Genomic DNA, 20,357 nt, shown 5'->3' with positions numbered 1-20,357 from the left:
GTGGGGTCATGGCTGATGTTTCTGAAAGGAGCTTAGTGGTCATCTGTGCTAATAAGATAATGGTGTCTCGTTCTGCTTTGCTTTGCTTTTTACATTTGGATTTTGCTGACTTGTGTTGTCTGGGCTGCCAGTCAAAACTTTTTAGTTTAACTCCCCTTGAAGATGAAAAGAAAAAGTAAGAAGGCCGTGATGGCACAGATGTCATCATCACTGTTATGTCCTCTGTATGCTGCATCTCACCCTTAGCTGTACTGCTGTGGGTCCCTCAGGGGGCCCTCCTGTTGAAGGAGGCTCTCAGCCTCACCCCACCCCCAGTCCTGTGCTGGAAGCTCCTGGAGAAGAGATATTTCCTTCCTACCCTTAGAGAGATCTGCAGAGATGCCCATGTGGGCAATGGTTGTACACCTCACCAGATGGGCTTTCACTCAGGGTGCACTCAATATGAGTGCCATCCAGAAATTTGGACATGGCTCTTTTTTTCCTGAATGAAGAACATTTTTTGAGATACAAGCACAAGTTTCCACCTTTTAAAGAAGTAACGCTTAAGAACAATACAGCCAAAATGTTTTATTTGGGCAATACAAATACAATCAAATCAAAAATATCACAGATTTTCGTACATTAGTAAGAAGTTACTGTACACTTGAACAGTTGCCATTTTTACAGCTAACAAAGCTTTACCTTTATTAAAATGTATTTTCCTCTCACATAAAATATACACTTTTCACTGACGTATTTTACATCGTACACCTCTCTGGGATAAGAAACATTTCACAAACAATGCACAACAGAGGCCATCTTCTCTAACCCATACAAAATAGTACATAGAAGCGAGAAACACGGGTATGTCCTACCAGGCTGCAGCCCCCACATCCCATAGTCTGTTGCTACCGAAAACACTGTGTGTGTCACAAGATGCTGTGCAGTGCTGAAGTTTGGGCTGGTTGGATTTGGTCGTAGTTAAACAAGGTACATTATCACGAGTGCCAAAGAGCAGCATTGTGTTAATGGCACATGGGCTCTGCCTTCGTGTTCACATGTGCCACTAAAACGCCCTCGCGCCACGTTCCTCGTGCCAGAGCAAACACAAATGGTGCTGCAGTGTGAGGGCATGGCTGCTCGCTGCTCTCATGGCACAGCAACATCTAAAACGTATCTCTTGATCCATTGAACCCAACCGGTGTCTCGCCAGCACTCCAGATTTTATCCCTGTGGTGGTGTTACATTTCCCTTACAATTAGTACAGTATCAAACGAAAAAGAAGTGAGGAAAGGTTCCAGCCGTGCCGCAGCATGGAGATCTCAGCAGTGAGCATCGCCGTCACGGCAGGTCTCCATCAGAGCTCCCCTGGGGACTGCCAGGAATGTTCCTTTATAAGCAGTTTCTGATTTAATTTGGAGAACAGATGCAGGAAATAAGTATGCTCATCCCTATGGGCTGTTGCTGAGTTTTGGAAAGAGTTAGGGACTCTGTTGACCTCAGGTTAAACTCTTTGAAAACAACAGAAAACAAAAACGTTGCTATATTTTAATCCTGGGAGAAGTTCACCTAACCGATGCTTAATGGAAGTGATTCCATTCCTACCCATCGTACAGAAGTGAGGTTACAAGGCAATTACTGAGTGGCTTTGGAGGAAAGCTTTTCCATCTGTTCTGCAGAGGCTCTTTCATTCCTTGTGGGACGCACCTGGCGGTGCAGGCAGATCCCCACGTGCTGCAGCATTGCAGTGCTCCTGCTTGGCTCACATTGCACAGTGCCCGGCCCAGGAGCACAGCCCTGCGCTGCCTTCCAGCCCTGCTGCCTGGGCTGTCCATCCTGCAGGGCTCTGTGGCAGCCTGTGCAGCAGGGGCTGCTCCTCCAAATCCCTCCCACCCTCACAAATAAGGCATCCGTTCAATTCAGTGGCTGTAAAGCGCTTGTTAAAAACAAAACCCCTCACCCTATCCTGTAGTATTGGAGATGAATTATTTAGAAATGACTAAAAAAGGTTAGTATATATATCTCTATGCATATCCCTTTCTAATCGTGTACAATCCATAACCTGATTCTAGAGTGAGATACAATCCTTAACAGAAGGGGTCTGAGCACAGGGAGAGGTGACCCAACCCCTGGGGCTGTCTGTGGGGTCACGGTGGGGATGGCTTTATCCATGGCTGGCAGCTGGGGCTGCAGTGACCCCGGTGCACAGGGCAGGGACGTCCCTGCAGCACAGGGCCTGGTGCAGGGTGGGAGTGCAGAGGTGGGTGTCGGGGCAATGCTGACCTGGCTGTGCTCCGACCAATGTGCTCAGCTCCGTCAGCCCTACAGGAGCCTTAGGAAAGTGCTCTCTGTGCAGCTGATGGATGATGCTTAAGCGGAATTTGATGCAGTCGGACTCACACTTGTGATGGGAATATCTCTGCGGCAGTGCAGGGGGGAACAGAGCACTGTGATGAATTATTTTTCCTTGGATTCGCTCGGCTTATGCTGTTATCAGGTACAAGCAAGCTAGAAAACAAACAAATACAATATCTGATCTTTTGACACGGATGCTGTACATTGACTCACAGCACAAATTTCATCAGCAGAAGACAGATAAAGGTGTGATGGGTATCATCCATAATGTGAATCTGAGTCCGACACGGTGTGAGTGGCACTTCGTACAGCAGTGTTCCCACATTGAGCTCAGTGTTACACTTTGATTCACTGTCATTTATGCAAGTTTATTTGCAGGAAAGCTGCCCGTGCACAAATAAGGCCTGGAGTTTTTTCTTTTGTCACTAAGACATTGTATTTGTTCTGGAATAAAGTGCAGCATCACTTGCTGACATTAGCTAGCTCAGTGTTTGCTGTTCTGAAATTCATTAAGAGCGTGTTGTCATGGCTGATTTTGTTTGGTCTGATCATGAATACTGCCAGTACAAATTCCCCCGAGTTTTGGGCACTAGGTAAAAAAACGGTGACTTCTTTTATAGCTAAGGTGTGTTTATGGGATTGCTGCCATACATACAATCCTATCTGTGTTTTTTAAAACCCACGAGCATGCTGTGCATGCTTCCTACCTTTGGGCTACTAAGAAGTACTTCAATAAGGTCAACCGTGGGAAACATTTTCTAGTAGCTCCGTATTAGCTCGTCTCTTTTTCTGTGTCCCCAGATGAGATTCAAGCTCTGTTCATAGGCTGATTTGCGTTTGGTTACACGCATTTATCGCTCACGTCGCTTAAATCACGAAGGTTCCATAGGCAGGACGTGGCACGTGGCTGCAGCAGGGCTGTGCCATGGGGAGCTACGGCCTCCCACCTGCTCCCATCGTTTGTGGTTTGCAGGGAAACCATCACATTACCCACCAGAAATAATTCCCCTCTGCTCACCCCATTCATGGAGGTGAAGTGCTGTACAAATGTTTACTCTAACTGCTCGTGGTTGACACAGAAGCTTTATGTTCTGAACGGGTGAATAATGCCGGGCTTTCCCTTCAGGCTCCTTAATGCTTTTTTGACCTTATTTGCTTTTAAGTAGCTTTGCCAGCAAAAGCTGTAATTCTGCTGAGTGATTTCACAAATGCAAGAGGAATCCTGCTGTGCAGCACTTCCAGATCTCGCTGCACGCAGCCTGTACTGCTGCATGCTTCCATTTTGTAGCCCCGCCTGGTAATTAAGCAGCAAACACCAGTGGTGTAAAGGGCAAATGCATCAAACCTGCCAGAACAAAGGCTGTACTCGTGGGGCTGGGGAGATGGAAGGCCTGAATCAGGGAGTGTGAGATATCTGTTCATTAGCCTAAAAACCGAGACTTGCCATGGGAAGCAAAATCATTTGTCATGGATACACTGCACAAGAATGTATTTAAATGATGAAGCTGCTGCACATGGCTTGAAACAGGGTTTGGCTTTGTAACCTGACTCAGTTCCCATACTGACTGCATTAATTACTTGAAAGAGAGGCACGAACAACAGGTAGGAACTTTGCTCATCAGTTTACTTGGAGCTTTCCAACAGTGCCCAGAGAGGCAGTGATGCCCCATCCCTGCAGACACCCAAGGTCAGGGATGGAGTCTGAGCACCTATGGAACTGTGGGTGTCCCTGGTCATTGTGGGGAGTGGGACCAGATGGCCTTTGAAGGTCCCTGCTAACTGGAACAGTTCTATGGTACTATAAATTTTATTCCAGAGCCATGTAACCAAGAGCTGGTGCTCCATGGCTAAGATTGGCTTATCTCTGTAAAACTTCTAAAACAGTAACAGAAGGATTCTGCTTTGAATCTGAGTTTCACACCCTAATCCTTTATGCAGAGTTTAACAGATGTGCAGCACTGTGGGCCAGGGGGAAGCACCAAGTGTTGTGCTGCGCTAGACCTGCTCTGCAGGAGAGAAAAGTGGATGATGGTAGCTGTGTTGAATCCACGGGCATTCATGATTCTCTCCTCTTGTCCTAGAGATCAGCTCTGGGCTGTTATGGAACTCATCCTACCTACCATCTGTTTTTCACCATTAGAAATGGTGCAGACTCCTTTCAATAATTTGTCATTCCAGTTTTAATTGGAAAAGTCTGGGCTGGTTCTTGCTTGGCTCCTGTCTAACAGAGCCTGACCCTGCTTCACAGAGGGCAAACCAAACCGTGCAGTCGCACTGACATCGCATTTAAATCTGGTGCTGCATTGTAATTGATTTTGCACTGCGCACAGAGTCTCAATTAAATACAGTGTAGGGGTATGAAGAGGACACATCCGAGCCCTCTGTCTGGCTCTGCCCTCAGAATGGAGCGGTGCTGCTGCTGGAAGGAGCTGCCTCGTGCAGACACCGCACACATCTGAGCTCCTCGGAACGATGGATTACATAGGACTAAAACTGAGCATCAACTGCTCTGCAAAACCCTTTTGGATGAGGTATAAATGTAGTTTATGGTGACAGGATTGACTCAGCCAAATGACCCCACCTGGAAGCCTCTGCGATGGCAGTGAGGGTGGGGGGCATCTTTGGTGCTGCATCGTTATCCGTATGTACCAAAGTAAAGGTTCAGAGCGGAGCTGCGATGTTACTTGAATTGCCGAGGTTATGAAGAAATATAAAAGTGGTAAGCGCCGAGTAAATGCTAATAGACAAGATTGTCTGCTGGTGATGGTGAGAAGGGAGTACCCATTAAGAAGAAAAAAGAAATCAAAGCCCTAAGAAAGCTGTTTTCCTTCTTGTCATAATGACCAATGATGTTAGCGGGATTCCTAATGGCTACTTTATATTCCTTCCTAGAAGTATGTTACTAATAAAAGTCTTGTTTTGTTATATTTTACGTATTTATTTTCAGCATGTGAAAATGTCACAGGCATCCTATCTGCTGCACCAGGCTGGTAATTGTGCTTTAAAAGCCTGGGCAAGCTGCTTCACAAAAGACACTGATGATAATTGGCAAAACCAGCCCATCGGAGTTCAAACAATAAGTACTGACATTAGATTGAAAAGACAGCTAATTCTGAAACAAATGAGACAATGCAGGGCTGTCAGTGGCTGGCAGTGCTTGCTGGCTCCCATGGCACCGGGGGCTGTGGGCAGCACTGCACCTCAGCTCCCCGTCCCTGCATTCCAAACCATTCCACACATCTGAGCTGCCATTGCTTTGCATTCCCAAACTCTGCTAGAGAAGCATCCAGCTGTCAGCTTTAGGTCTTAAACATTAATGCTTATTTTGTTTTTTGAACCAAGAGATATTGGAAAGATATGCAATTACAGGTGACATAGTCTGTAAAGATAAGCAGGAGTTTATAATTAAGAGTAAGCACCCTTGAAACAGTCAGAATTAATTGGTCATTAGTCATGGGATCCATGGAAATCCACCAGCAGGTTGGAACTGGTCGTGTGATTTTGATTGGACATTGTGTGATTTTGGGACACTGATAGGACAAGGGGAATGGTTTTAAACTGAGATAGGGGAGGTTTAGGTTGGATATGAGGAGGAAGTTTTTCAGCCAGAGGGTGGTGAGGCACTGGCACAGGTTGCCCAAGGAGGCTGTGGATGCCCCATCCCTGCAGGCATCCAAGGCCAGGCTGGATGTGGCTCTGGGCAGCCTGGGCTGCTGGTTGGTGACCTGCACACAGCAGGGGGTTGGAACTGATGAGCGTTGGGCTCCTTTGCAACCCAGGCCATGCTGTGATTCAATGAGTGATGATTTTTTTGAAATATATAATACTTTGTCCCAGTCTTTATACTGCATGGAGCATCTCATTGACAGCTGCTGATCGCCAATGGGTCTCTGCCTAGAAGGCAGAGAACTATGCGAAAAGATGGATGAAAAAAGATGTCTGTTCCCTCAGTACTGAAAATATCACCCATGTCACGTTTCAGAGGGCTCTGATCAATCGTTTCACCCTCCAGTGATATCTCCACCTCTGCTCCTCATTGCTGGGACCCCCAGGCTGGGGCTGCTGCTCCAACAGGGTGTCTGCAGTTGGTGCTGGGGATGTTGTGGGGCTGGGGAGCAACTAAGGTCTTTTCTTTATTCCAATGTCAATGTTGAATTTGATTTTCTGAGCCTATTTTTAGCTCCAAAATAGGTGGTACCATTTAGATACTGTTCTCACATTGTCTTTTTAATATTGAGCTTTTTGCTGTTCAATTTATTTATTCTTTTGAGTTGCCTTATGATACCATACTAAGCCTTTTGCTCTGAATCACTAAGGAAAATATCTTTGTGAAGAACAGGCAGCAGAGAAGCAAGGCATTAATTCAGGGTGCTGCTGTTTACTGCTCTTTAAAGTCCCCCTGTGTTAGCAGACTAATTAAAGTATCAGCCAGATGCGCAGGGCCTGCGGCAGTTATGCTCAAGGCATCAATACAGCATCACAGCCCTTGGCTTCCCTCCTCATCCATGGCTGCAATGCAAACCACAAGAGAGAAAATCTTAAATATATCAGAAAGGAGGAATCATTGATAGTTACTGGTGCTCAAAACTGAGGTGGTCCCCATCATTTGGCCAAATCCAGTGTGAAAAGAACGCGTCCTTTACAGATGAGGTCCTCGTGGCTGAATTGATACCATCATGAAGACTTAATGCAGCTCGTGCCAGTGCCGGTACCAGGCGACGTGCTGCAGAAAAACACCCCTTCTTAAGCTCACATATATCAGATCATTCCAATATATTATTCATATCACTTCTGTATCTTACATTTAAAAAACGTGTTTATGGAAAAGTGCTCATGGAGTGTATTAGCATTTGACCAGAATAGAGTATTTAATTCAGCATGTGAGCATTGACAATGAAGCACATATTATCCCTCCTACACTGCATTTACTGTCATTATAGTCGCCTACATATATTAACTTATTTTGTTGATGATTATGGATGAATGCTGCCAAAGAACTTCATGCAAAATAAAACTCTGGTTGCCCACCGTCGGAGAACAAAGGAGAAAAGGACATACACAAATGGCTTGGCTTGAAAATGGTAAGTTCATTGTTTTGAAACTATCTTGGGAAAATTAAGGATTACAGTAATTCGACTGACTCGCAGCAGCGTGGCGTCAACCTGATGCCTTCAGGGTTTTCTCCTGCTTACTTTTCTGCTCCTGACTCTCTAAACATAACAGATAGCAGGAGCTAACCAAGGCTTCAACGGGAAAAAGGGGAAAGTGACCAAGGAGGAGTGTGATGTGGTTTCCAATCTCTGTGATTTTCCTGGCTGAGGCAATAGGCCAACAGATCACATAATTTTCAGTGCTGCTGCCCTTATCAGTCAACTGATTTATTGCTACTGTGATGCAGAGCTTCATGGAGGATGAATTAATTCCTCACCACATGAAAACAGCATAACTGGTATCGTAATTGTTTCTGTCCTGTGTGCCATGCAGAGTACTGTATGAACGATTTTGTTGACATGCACATAACTTGTGTCATTCTGTTAGAGCTGGGGCTCTCTGGTGATGCTATTGGTGGGAATGGTTGGGAAGACTCATCACCAGGCTGCCGGGTCTCTGCTCCAACTTGTTCTGCTGTGGTCTGTTCTTTAAATAATTGACAGGGTGAGAGTGTCTACAGACCTACATCCGTGCTACAGACTGGTCTGTGTGTTTAACCCCTGCGCATGCCTTGTTTTGCAATTGCACATTGCCAGGGTTTGCAGATTCCCTATGGGTCTGCACTTGACACCTTCCTCTGAGATGTTTTGAGAGATGCTGGGAAGAAAAGACTCAGCATCATGGTTTTCCTGGCTGGGTCTGAGCTTGGCTGCCTATCTCACTGCTGATTTTGTTCTCAATGATGCTACCATGAGCCCTGAGCTGACTGTGAGCTTATCAATCAGCACTGAGATGTAAGGAACAGTGCAGCAGCTGCAGGTGGCCCAATGGGGCCTGAATGCCACACCAAGCAGGGGAGCGAGCTGCACCAAACAGACCATGGCCTGGCAGGCTGCGGGCTCTGCTGCATTGCTGACAGCTCCCAGCCTGAGTGGCTGCTTCTGCTGCTGGCCTCAAGTGGGGGCTGGCACGACAGGTCCATCCTGGGGGGCACAGCACATAGTCCAGAACCCCTGGTTTGCCAGAGAGGAAGGCACAGAGTCAGGAGGCCTGGGTGGTCATCACATGGCAGGAGAGGTTTTGCAGAGAGAGAAAAAAAAAGGGTTTGTTTTTCCATTGCTGCAACCGATGATTAAATCACCTCGGGGTCTCACTGTGTGATTCTTGCTTTTTAGATAAAAAATGCCAGGCAATCCGAACCGGTTCAGGCTGAAGTATACGTTAAGCTTTACATGGTATTAAACTCATAGATCAGGATTTCTTTGCATTCAAGCTGAGCGGCCATTTTGATCCTATCTAAAAGATATCTTATCCGACTGCCTAGAAATTAAGACAATGGCTTGATAGCCAGAAGCTCATTAGCAGAGGAGGGCTGCCTTGCTTTCCACGCTAATTGCTGCTCTGGCTGTGTGAGGAGGAGCCACGTGGCACTGCCTCTCTCCCTCCGGGCAGCTCTTATCTCCTGCCATTGCTGCAATGCATGCTCCGTGCAGCTGATTGCATCAGAGCAGCCCAAGGATTGTGGAGCCGTGCATGGAGAGGCACAGCGTGCGGATGGAGTGCTGAGATCTGTGCTTGTAGTGCCCACTCCATCAGGACGCACAGAGAGATTTGCTTGGAAACACAAACAGATCTGGCAGTGCGATTGTGTTGCCATCTATAGAATAATGCTGCCTGGATACCACTCTGGCAAGCCATGAATCTCTTTGTGCTTTCTGATTACACTGTAAATCTCCTTTCTCATCTGTCATAAAGATTGATTTTTCCTTTATTGTTTTGACAGTATATGGTTTTATCTCTCTGTGCCCCTTCTCTTCCCCTCCATCCATAATCTGACATTTTGCTGGGAACGAGTGGTTTGCCATTGTACCGAGTGACCCTCTGAAATCGAGCACTGCAAGTTAGCAGCCATCCTAACAAATCACAGCCCACAGCTGTGCTGCACTGTGGGCTGTGCCTGGGTCCTCAAGGTTCTGCTGGGAGCCCTGCACCAGGGCACGCTATTGGGGTGCTGTCTCACTGCCCACCCTGCCTGCAGAGCTGTGTGCCAGTGCTGTGTGACATGGGGCAGCCATTTGGTGTTGCCGTTGACAAAGCTGATGACTCCTTTTGCAATAGTAGTGGAGCAGCTTTTGTATAGGCACATGAAAAGCATATTTACTTTGACTGGACGAATTGTCAATGTTAAACCAGTGTCCGTAACCTTGAGCCTACCCGTTGTCACAGAGCTATGTTCTTCTGTGGGAGGACATTTGGTGATCTCTACTTGATTTCCACAGACACAAAAGGCTGTGATGATAAGATCATCTGTATCTGTGGAAGCAGGATGAGCAGAGCCCAGTGTTCATAAGCTGGGGCACAGTCTCTGCTGGCTGAGTTCTATTAGTTATGCAGTTCTAAGCACAACCACTTGGCTCAGCACACTGTAGGAGCTGGCTGCTGCTGGTACCTGCAGGACTTGTGGCCTTGTTTGCTATTTTCAAATCCTTGGAGAGACCTAAAAATGTGGCATACTATTGATTTAATGCAACTTCCCACTTATAGCAGTGCATGAGGGACAAAAACATTTAGAATAATAAATTCAGGTGCTTAAATAAGGCTTTAAATCTCGAGGAGCCGTGTGATAACCAGAGCTATTTCACAGCCCTGGGAACTCAGGTGAAGGGAGCAAAAACACCTGTGCAGGGGCACCCACTCAGCTGGGCAAGCAGCCTGCCAAGCGCTGGGCTTACCCTGCTGGTCACTATGTGGGCAGTGAAGACCTTCCAGGGACATACAAACCCCATCCTCCCTGGCTTACTTTGCTTCCAGCCTGCTAACAAATCTATGCCTCCTCCATAGCAGACCCAATGTGTGCCTGGAAGGTCACAGCTGTGGTCATTGGTTTTTAGGCAGCTCCTCATTTTCTTAATATGAGAGATTTCTAATGTTAATTATGAGATCTCTGGTATTAAATATGCAGGAACACTTATTTTTGAATACCTCAGGTTTAATTTAGGCTCTCTGAAATTTTAATATCTCACTTCAATATTTAATGCTGCCCTGACGTGAGTATAGAAATTTGAAGTCTGTTCTTTGAGAGCAACAAGTCCTGGATTTCTATATGGACCAGGATGAGATGAGATGAGGGAAGGGAAGGGTCTGTCCTACATGGATACAACTTTTTTCCTAATGGTGGCTGCAATAGTTCCAAATTAACTTCTTTTTGCACTAGTGTAATGGAGACTCAGGTATGCAAAATATTTTTTCTTCCCTCTGTTAATCATCTAAGAGCACAGAGGTTCAAAAGCCAGCAGCCTCTTTGGGGTCCTCTGCTTGGCTCACCCATGTGTGTGTAACCTGCACACACCCCTATGTAGGGCACACACGTATGTGAGCCCACCCTGGGCATGGCACACATGCTTGGTTCATATGTCAACTCTAATTAAAGCGTCTCTCAGTTATTAAAAGCTGGCTCAAGTCTTTAATGTGTTTTGCAGCGCAGTACCTTCAAATGAGAAGCATTACTTTTTTTTCTCCTTAGGGTTTTTTTTTCCTTCGGGTTTAGCTGCCTAATTAACAGGCACCATTAGTTTGTGGGCTGCACTTAAAGGGAAAGGAGTAGAATAGGCTTTGTGAAATCTCCTAAGGTTTTGCATTGGAGTAAAGATGCGTGAAAGTGCTTGGGAGAAAGTCACAGAGTGACTTGGTGATGCTGTGTTGGACAGACATCTGTGAGCCCAAGGCTGCTGAGCTCAGCCCTAAGGAGAAGGCTGCTGGCTGGAAGGTGCGGGCTGTGCAATGAGGGTTTTGCTGCTGTGTTATTCAGATGTATGGGAAAAGCACCAGCTAAAGGTGCCTGTGCCGAGGTGCTGAGTGCCAAAGAGCAGGGAAACACATGTGGCGATGCAAAATGGCAGAGGCTTCATTATCACAAAGGGAAGAGAACAGGGGCTGATTTAGAAGCAGTTTTGTCCCAGTCTGTGCCTGCAGTTGGGTATGAGCTCACACTGGCAGTGCATCCTTCTGGCCATACTTATGCCCCCAGGTGATCCCCGCCTGCTTGTGCTGCCAGCAGCAGTGAGGCCGTGCCCACCAGTTTGCTGGAGAGCAGCGTGCAGCAGTGCTCTCAGCAGCAGGATGTTGTTCTGGCACTGCTCACCATGGGTGAGGGCTCGCAGCCCACCTGCAAGCCTCTGTCTGTGCTGTATAATTACTTGCAACAAGCTATCAGTTGCAGACCCGAGCATGCACGATCTGCCAAAGCCGTCTGAAATCCCCACTAATGTCTGCATGCACGTGGGATGCACGGAGCTCCTTGTAGCCAGTCTGCAAGCATTGCTCTCCCACCTCTGGGATGGGAAGAACATCGCAGTGCCCTGGGAGCTGACGGACCCCAAACCCAGAAAACACTGAACCTCTCCCACATGAATTCCCTGCAGCTGGTGCTGAGTGCAGGTGGCCATGGGGAGGGGAACTCTGCAGCAACAGCCACGCTGCTAAAGATGGGGTGATGCTCAGTGTGGCTTTAGAAGCATGGAAAAGCTGATGGCACAGTGAGACCGGAGCTGCCCTCTGTCTCCATGAGAGGACACCTCTCTTGGCAAGCCACGCTGGGCGGATAGGAAACAATGGAAGGCTTGGAGAAGTTAAAATAAATGACGACTGCCATGGTCTGATGATAGAAGTTCATTAGCTCCCGGCTGAATAAGGAACGATGATTCTCGTTAATGTAAGCGCTCTGCCAGCTTGTGGAGGAGCAGATGTGTGCTCAAGATGGATGGTTTCAAATAGTCAAAATACAGGTTTTTTTCTTTAGTGATTATCTTTTCTCATCTAAAATAAATCCAGATTGTGCATAGTCTGGAAAACAAAACAGCAATATTTGGAGAGAGGGTGTGTTTATTTAACAGGTGGCTTACTTAGTAAATGGTTCTCTCTTATAAAAATAATATTCCTGTGGTATTCTGCAGCAGTGACTCAGAACGTATGGGAGCAGTGAGGCGGTTTCGAGGTTATTACTTTAGGTGGGTTCAGGTTGTTTTAAATAAGAACATCTGCGGGAGTGCTCTGCTGAGTGCATTTGCATATCTGCTGCTGCCTTAAAGCCGCGAGCTGTGCGTGGGGAGCACCAGCCCTCCCCAGGGCACACACATCCCCAGGGCACACACATCCACCATGGAGGTGGGCAGGGGCGCGGATGCTGCCTGTGAGCTCAGGTTGGCACTGGGGCTGCTACTGGGCAGAAGAAAGGGCAGGGCTGCTGTGGGAGCTGCATGCAGCCTGGCTTTTCTTTGAGCATGTTGTCTGCCTGCCTTGATGCAAACACAGCCCGTGGTAGCTGTTCCCTGCTGCCCGATTTGTGCCTCTTGCCCTCCCTGCCACGCTGCAGGGACCCACTTTGCTGCCTGCAAGGCGCCAGGAGATCCTGCCATGGAAACCATGATTTATTGGGACGTTAAGGTGCTTTTCACAAGTCACAGGTTTGCTAAAAGCGTGAGCATTAACTATAGATAAAATGCCTTCATAACCAAAACCATGAATACAGTGACTTAAAGCAATTATTCAATTAATAGCCCATGACATCCAACTATTGTGATTCATTTTAAGGCTCCATCCCGTGGCCGTTATTACTTGCCATTAACAGCAGTGTCACGGCTTCTGGGAGGAATTGGAAATTAGGAACTTGTCTGGGGGTGGCTGCTGCTTTCTGTGCTGGAATTGGCCGAGCCCCATGCTGCTGGTGCTCACGGGAGAGCCATGCTAAAGCAGATTGTCTACGATGAAGAGCCGAGCGGTAATAATTGCACATCTCGCCATATGCTAAAATAATTACTTCTCACAACCTTCCGCGTGATGAAGAAGCGAGGAACAACGATCTCAAGATCACAGTCTGTCAGCAAAATGAACACACTGAAACGGCCAAGGATGAACGCGGCGCTCTCCCTGTGTCTCCCCGGGAGCAGTGGGACTCAGCACCCGCACTGCCCTGCAGGAGCTGTGTAAGGCACTGACACAAAGCCTGAGACACCAATCCGGGCTCCCATGGCGAAAGGGACTTAGTGCTGAAGCTCACATGCGCTTCCACCAGGTATTTTGCAGCTGGGAAGGTGAAGCTGCACCCCCCCAGCGCTGGCCCTGCTCAGGTAACAAGGGACATGGGAAACAAACCCCTATGAAATGGGATGCACGGGCAGCAGAGCAGCACATTGCTTGTTTGCACCAAAAATGAGAGAAAGACAACAGTTGGGAAGAGCTGAGCGTCCCAGCAGCACAGTGGGGCTGGACTGGGCTGGAAAGCAAAACTCCCAGTTATTGTCACAGCTCATAGAACTAAGCCATGCTTGGTTGGTAGAGACTGCCTGGGAATATCTAGAGGAGGCAGGACTGGGACCAGCGCTCTCTTTAGCTGGGCTTGTTGTATACCTATGGCCAAAGCCTATAGCCGTGTCCTCAGCTGTTTCAGATTTACACAAATATCCCACCACAAATGGCAGCTGCCCTGGCAGCCTGATGTGCCCCGCTGTGCTCTGCTGCCCACAGGCACTGGGTGAAAGGGGCCTGTGCCCAGCTGAGAGTGGGTGAGGAACGACTCAGAGCAGCTTAGTATCCCTAACCTTAAATCCTTTTAGTACAGGAAAGGTCTTTCTTGCACCAGGCTTTGTAGAAGCCCAGGCGAAGTGAATTTGCAGTAGCTTGCTCTAAAGTTAACTCTATTTTTTTCTTATTGTTATAGATGTAAAAAGGTCAAAGTTAATGAAGAAAACAGTGAATTCAAAGTTCCACGGAAGAGCAACCCAACGCACTTAAATGAGAGAGGAAAACCAGCCTTTTTAACATCTTTAAGCTGTTGTAGCCTAATGAACTGTGCTACCTCCCAGAGCTGCTACAGAGCTGGAATTGCAGCGCAGAGCTGCCTCGTTAGCATGGCGTGGGCTCCCTGGGCACTGCTGGGTGCTGCTGCCCGAGGTGATGCTCCATGAGCACAAAGCACCACCACCACACCTCCGACCTGACCGCACTGCAGGTAGGGAAAGGGCACTTTGCATCAGGAGGAAATACTAGAAAGGTGCAGGGGGAAGAAATGAGCCTCCATCTCACCATTAGACACATACCAGAAAACAAGGCTGCTGCTGTTAAATGACATCTTTAAGGTTTATTCTCACTTGTGGTTCACATTTAAGTCGCTGTCACTGAGGTTAATGGGAGTTATGTGCTTATGACTATAATGGTTTTGATAAGTGGAAAAGCTGGTGTTATTGCACATAAATTGCATCATGTAATGTGCGAATTGTGTTTTGGTTTTGGCTGAAAAATAATAAAGAGAAGGATGGATGTGTGCTCGGAGAGGAGAAATTTCACCCTCTAGATACCAAATATGATATATATCATCATTACAGGCATTTTGTATCTGGCAGCATTAAAAAAAAAAAGGTTTGGAGGAATAATGAATACTTTTATATTTGGAAAATAGGAAGGGAAATTCCTGTGTCTGCAGCACAACACTGGCTCCTGCTCACCTCCCCTCCTCACTTGGCTCTGGCTTGCTGCACCCATGTAATTCATTCTTCTAACAGGGCTCAGGTTTACCTGGTGGCACAGCAGCCATGGAGGCTACATGAGGAGCTCCCAGGTGATCAAAGTGACCACAAGTAAAATGACTTTCAGCTGTGTTACTTTGCATTACTGCTTGCAGTTTGGTTCAGAGGTGCTCGCACTGGATTGCTGAGTGCCCTCAGGGAAGGTCCTCGCTGCACCTCTCCTGTCCCAGGGACAGGGGCTGGCATGCTTAGAGGGAGCCCTGCAGGACCACTAAGCGGCCACCAGGACCGCAGTGCAGGGCCAGCAGTTGGCACGTCCCTTGGCCGCTGCTCTGCTGATCCGCTGGCCTTACAGCCTGATGGTGAGCTGCTGACCCAGCGCCATGATGACTCATCACCCAACGGCCTTCAATGTCCCGATGGCTGGAGGCCCAAGGGATGGAGATCCAATGCCACGAGGCCTGATTACCCAAAGGCTCCATAGCCTGATGACTTGATGGCATGGCAGCCCGATGGCCCCGTAACCTCAGCAGGAGGCAGGCCAGCACACAGAGCTTGACAGATCAGCCCTGCAGCTTGTCCTACAGTACAGACTCAACCCCACCGGCTGACAGGAAAGCTCCGTGTTCCTTAAAAGACAGAGGGCTGGAAACTAAGGCTATGGGATGTGAAAATATGGCCATGTGTACAGTTCTTAACATAAGGATTTTCTAATATAAAGGAACCTCTGAGCTCTCCAGGAATCAGGCGGAAAGCTGTAGGAGCAAATGTGTGTTGGCTCAGTGCTGAAGGTGAGGTCTGCCTGCCTTTGCTGAGGGACAATTTCAGAGCAGCAGCCCCTGAGAATCCACCCCTGCTGTCCTGAGCCCCTCCTGCAGCAATCTGGGCTGCGTCCAGATGTGCTACGGGTGTCCTTGACCGCAGTGAGCTCCCTGCCTTCGCTCTGTGCTCAGTGAGGAACACCAGGCACAGCCAAAAATTGGAGCCAACCCTGCCTAAGTGTGTCCAGTGCATCAACACAGGCAGAGCAAATTCCTCCTTCCAACTATCGATCTACTCCCTGTTAAGGCTGAATGAAGAATTTATGTTTCTCACTTACGATCATTTTATTGATTTATTTTTAAAACAGTTTATGATGTCAAAGAATTCTGTGTGCTGTGGCACAAGTGGAGGCTATGGGTTGCTGGTCCCCAGCGGGAGCAAGAAGGAGGACAGGCAGTGCTGACGTGATGGCTTGGCCATGACTGGGCTGGGGACAGGACCAGGGATGAGGACAGGGACAGGCTGCCTGTGGCCTTGGCACAGGAACGAGGTCTGTATGGCAGTGCCTGATGCTGGCACAACACTGCAGACAGGCTGCTCACTACTGGAGCCAGAGATAAAGCTTCACCCCTTTCCTACACTTCCTCACATATGTCAGATCATGCCAGAATTTTGAAATTCGTTAAGATTCTTTGAAAAGAAACTGAATTTTCCTTTTTCTTTTTCTTTTATTATTATTATTTTTTGAAGAAATGAAATCTCCCATGGCAGGCTATGAAGTATGGATTATTTACCTCCAGACTGGGCACAAACTTGTCCAGTCTCGGAAGTAAACGCTCACTGAGTCTTTAAGGCATATTGTTCATCCATGTAAATACGTATTTTGGTATACACATTCTTTACAACACACTTATGTGGAATAAGAAGAGATTTTGGTAAGTGTAACATTTACCATAGTTGGTCTAGAATGCTAACTTTGAAAATGTGCAAAGAAGCAGCTTTTCCTGGCGACGGTGTTTAACACCCCTGTATCTTAAAAAACAGCACAGTTTCTAACAAAAATATATATATTGAAAAGTTTAAAAAAAGCTGTCTAGCAATGATGGATACACTTCCTGCCACGTTATAAACCTTGAGAAATGGCATTCGTTCAAGAAGTTACGAGTTTAATTCCGTAATAGAATAATATCCTGATCAGCAATGCCTCTCTTTGAGCATTGCTGCTGCTGCTCACGTCACCGATGCAACGGTGATTAGCAGCCCTGAGTTATCGCACGAGTGGGAACTTACAGCATTACAGACCTTGGGGTTTCCCATGCAGACAGTGATCTTCATATACATATTCAGTTATTCTGCTTGGAGCTGAGCTGTTTATTTTTTACTTTTTAAAGGTGGGAATAAATAGAATGCGATTTGATCAACAGAGATGAACAGTACAGGTCAACCATTCCAAGAAGCACAGAACGTTCCGTCTGACGGCTGCCTAAAGCAAACACACCCCACAAACTAAAGAGAGAGTGGGCTCTGCCCAATGCTGCAGCCTTCAGCTTGCAGCAGCCTGCACAGCCCGTGCTGGAAGGACGTCCCAGCAAGTCCCAAACTGCACGACTGCCTTTACCACACAGAACAGATTAACCACAGAGCTTAGGTTCTTTATGGGATCGATGCCTCCTAGGGCTCTGATCCTGCCAGAACCTGAGCTTGTTTAACTCCACATATCATATCTTTCAAGGCAGGAGCACAAAGCCAAGCACCCGTGCCCCGTGTTGGCTGCACACTGAGGGGCAGCTCTGCTGGCACTGGGGCACATGGGGCTGTGAGCCCATGCACCCCAAGCACATGGCTCTGCTCAGTGCTCAGACACCTCCTCTGTCTGACAAACTGCTACTGGCACCCAGAAATGTTCGTGGGCTCTTTTCCTTTTTGGAAGTGACAACAGCAACGTACTCACAAATTTAACAGAGAATTAATGGGGCTGAAAGCTTTGTCCACATAACCCAGTGGTTCTACATCTGCCATCAGCCAATACTTCCTTTTCTTCAAGTTTAATTAAGCTGCCCTTCATTCCATTCTGTTGCTGGGGTTGTTTCAGATGTCAGGAATCACCAAAACAAAATCATAATGGAAATGCCCAATTGGACCCAGCCCCAGCACAGCCCATCTCACATTCACACGAGGAGCAGCAGGTGAGCTGGGTTACACACACCCTGTGCTTTCTTCACAAGTCTGCCCTGACGTGATGTTTTCTGCAGCACCACTCTTTCCAATGAACAGATTCTAAAATATGGCACTTTAAAGCTGCAATACAAGGGAGAGAAGAATATAAGGGCTACTGTGTATTTGAGTTGGCTTTAAACCGTTTCCTTCAGCAACGAGTTTGGTCATGTTATTCAAGGTTTTACAGAAATGCCATGCTTCTGAAGATGGCCACTGCTCAGCACACAGCTGCAAATGACGTGACAGAAGTGGCACAGCCTGTCACTGAGCACAGGCAGACCTAGGACGCTTTATTGCCGTATTTTGGAGTCGATGCATTTCACTCCGTGCATCTGGGCTCATCAGTAACTGCAACAGCTTCACTGCACGCTGTGCCTGTGCTTCAGCATGGGACAGTGCACAGTGAGTCCAACCCAACTCACAATTTGCCTTTTCAGACACGGGGGGATTCGGAACTGCTGCGTATGCACAGCACTCATCTGATATTGCTAACCACAGACCTTATCGTTAGGAGGGAGAATGCAGTACTTATATAATGGCTTTATTATTCATGTCGTCAGCTGTTGTTTCTTTAAGCACATCAGCATCTACTGGGTCAATAGGAGACGTTGTGTTCTAAGGCTATTGTACACAGTCACATCCCAGCAACTGACAAGGATGGCATTTCTAAACTCAGCTGTAAACTGCAGCAATGTTTTGCACTGATGTAGTACGGGGCTGCTTAGAAAAAAACAGTGATTCTAGATGCTCTTTTGAAACTTGATCCTTCATTGAGTTTAATGCGAGCCTTATCTTGATAGACTGCAGTCCTAGGAGATGGTGTATGATGACTAAACTGCTGTGGTAAGCTATCTGTACAGTGTGTGTACATCAGGAATGAAGTCCTGTCTGTAGATGCGTCACTGACGGCAGCATGCACTTCAGTACGGTTATTGGAGCAACCTCGTTTTAATATATATCTGTATTTTATATATATATATATATAAAATTCTGCTTGATACTTTATGTATTTTCAGATATCTAATACTTAAAAGCATCCTTTATCATTGCTAAATTAGCCAAACCAGTACAAAATTAAGTGCAAGAAAAATACCAATTCACATCATATTTTTGCCAGTAATACAAAAGGGATGATTCAGCTCCTCACATTTACAGCCACTTAGGAATTCTGATTTAGAATGACTACGGGAAACCTTCTTACATTCAAAAGATGTCTCAAAATAATTTGCATTCTCTTTTGTAGTGGGGAAACTCGTTCTTAATGCAGATCGTCCACCGCTTAGTAGGGGGGAAATGAAAAGGGACCGGTGCTGTCCTTGTCTGATTGCCTAAAAATGCACTGAAGCAGTCCCATTACCCACTGGAGATGGGAGAGGAGGCCTTCTGCCTAACCAATAGCACCTTCGTCCTCAGAGATCGGTTATGCTCAAAAGGATGCTGTAGCATTTCCCAAAGCACATTCCAGATTTGTTGGAAAGGAAGAGGAAAATAGTGTTTTATGAAGGCACACCCATGCTGAATTTGCAGGAAAAAGGAAGAAATCAAAAAGCAGTACTGCACAATGCAGTTATAATACAAGGCTCATTCTTGAAACCTGAATATCATGCTGGAAGAAAATCTAGATATGTGTAGTATTCCGAAGAAATATTTTGAAGGCAAGATTATTTGATTTTTTTTTTAATTAAAAAAAAAAAAAAGTTCCTGTGTACATGTGGAGAGAATGTTATTTAAGAAGGGAACTGAATGTTGTATTGCAGCCTTAAAGAAGCCCATTTTACTGCAATATTCTCCTTTTTTTTTTGTAAACTACAGTCTGCAGTTCAGCAGACCATGACTGAATGCTTTTGAAAACTTGTAGATTACAAACATGAAATCACAATTAATACCCTCTAAAAGTAACTTCAGAGCTTTCACGTCTTAAAAAAGGACAATGTGTACTGCTTCACAAGGTAATGCAGCTAATCAAAAAAGGAGTAGAATTAAGGTATTTACATAATGAGCAATTCTACAGAAGGCGATCATCCCCACGCAAGCACTGCTGATTATATCCCACGCTGCTTTTAACAAACTCTACCAGATCAGATCCAGTCATCAGCACTTTCAGAGAATCCTTAAAAGCCTTTTAGGGTTCTTTACACTCAGTGCAGAATGATGTTCTTCAGGTAGAATATGCTGGTGAGGGAGGACAGTGTCAACACAAGGTACCAGCAGGAGAACAGGACCTCGGCATCCCCGGTGATCCCATACTGGGCCGTACTGGGAGCTGCAGAGAGAAGAGAAAGGGGTTAGGGGGCCTCTCCTACCCTCATGTCCCAAACGCTTACAATTCATTCTTCTACGATAACATCAGAGCAGCAAAAGTGTTAATCTGAA

At 46.7% G+C, this 20,357-nt stretch overlaps 1 protein-coding gene across 2 annotated transcripts in view; it reads right to left on the bottom strand.

Annotated features, from left to right (window-relative positions):
* Window positions 1-552: 552 nt before the first annotated feature.
* The window catches only part of NEGR1 (neuronal growth regulator 1), a 188,246-nt gene continuing 168,441 nt past the window's right edge, over window positions 553-20,357 (bottom strand). For both annotated transcript variants that reach the window (XM_048945051.1, XM_048945052.1), the window contains one exon: window positions 553-20,247. In XM_048945051.1, the coding sequence (XP_048801008.1) occupies window positions 20,123-20,247 (125 nt within the window). In that variant the 3' untranslated portion in view covers window positions 553-20,122. The remainder of the gene's footprint in view (window positions 20,248-20,357) is intronic.

The sequence above is a fragment of the Lagopus muta genome, chromosome 5 (assembly GCF_023343835.1).
Source record: "Lagopus muta isolate bLagMut1 chromosome 5, bLagMut1 primary, whole genome shotgun sequence".
NCBI lineage: Eukaryota > Metazoa > Chordata > Aves > Galliformes > Phasianidae > Lagopus > Lagopus muta.
This window is presented reverse-complemented; position numbering and strand designations above follow the sequence as displayed.